This window comes from Trypanosoma equiperdum, assembly GCF_001457755.1.
Source record: "Trypanosoma equiperdum strain OVI genome assembly, contig: ctg_1170, whole genome shotgun sequence".
In the NCBI taxonomy this organism is placed as follows: domain Eukaryota; phylum Euglenozoa; class Kinetoplastea; order Trypanosomatida; family Trypanosomatidae; genus Trypanosoma; species Trypanosoma equiperdum.
In genome coordinates this window covers 1,947-2,905 of record NW_027123139.1, presented here as the reverse complement: position 1 = coordinate 2,905, position 959 = coordinate 1,947, and the positions used below count along the sequence as shown (strand labels likewise).

At 40.8% G+C, this 959-nt stretch overlaps 1 pseudogene across 1 annotated transcript in view; it reads left to right on the top strand.

The window, feature by feature from the left end:
- TEOVI_000762400:pseudogene overlaps positions 1-959 on the top strand; it is a 2,741-nt pseudogene that overhangs the window by 802 nt on the left and 980 nt on the right. The window contains 6 exon segments of the mRNA in view: positions 1-428; positions 431-514; positions 517-546; positions 549-662; positions 665-850; positions 852-959. The exon segment at positions 1-428 is cut by the window's left edge and continues 802 nt beyond it; the exon segment at positions 852-959 is cut by the window's right edge and continues 573 nt beyond it. Coding sequence covers positions 1-428; positions 431-514; positions 517-546; positions 549-662; positions 665-850; positions 852-959 — 950 coding nt within the window.

The window sequence follows — 959 nt, the reverse complement described above, 5'->3', positions numbered from 1 at the left end:
AAAAATTAAGGAAGTCGAGAAAGAACGTGGATGCCATCAATGAGGAAGTGACTAAAGGCATTCGCACAGCAGCAAAGAAAGCAATACAGAAAGATAAGGAAGTATCGCCACCGCCCTGGGTGCGAGGACTAACCGAAATGAACAAAAAAATAAGTGAGTTTAAAAATGAGATGTACAGACATACCCTCAGCTGGAATATTGTAAAGTCTATTTACACCCCGCGTCCGCTTACATTGCCAGTACATGTGGTGGATGGACATCCATTGACTAAGCGGCATCAGACACACAAACTAGCAAGGATGTACATGGAGCTGTCAACAAAGGAACTAGGGGCACCAGACATGCAAATTCCGAGCACTAAGAAAAGGACTTTCAGGCCAATCGAAGAAGCTGAACTGGAAACTGCAATAAAAAAGCCTTCCTCGGGCATGCTCTTGGAGACGGCGAAATTCATTGTGATGAACTCCAGAAGCTTAGAAGAATTGGTAAAATCGTCAATTTACAACTGTTCAAACGGAATTAAAAAATAGTCAAGTTCCGAAAGATGGAAACATGGCATTATTATTCCGCTGTTTAAGCCAAATAAACCTGCGACAAGCACGGCAACCTTTAGAACAGTGACGCTCACCAGAAACCCATGAAAACTCATGGGGATGATAGTATAAGATGCATACGAGATACAGTAGAATGTAAGTTACAATCACAGCAAGCTGGGTTCAAACTCACTAGGTCGACGTTAGACACGCTAATGCAGGTGACATTCACAGAATTCACAACACAAATGAAGATAGGAAAAAAGAAAGTAGCAGTATTCATTGATTACGCTAGAGCTTTTGACTCTTTAGGTAAAGGATAAATAATCAAAGCATTATAAGTATTCGTAGAGGAGTTAAACACATTTTAGTTTGAATAACGAGGTTCTTACAAGGAAGGACAGCACAAGTATGAGTCAACAACAG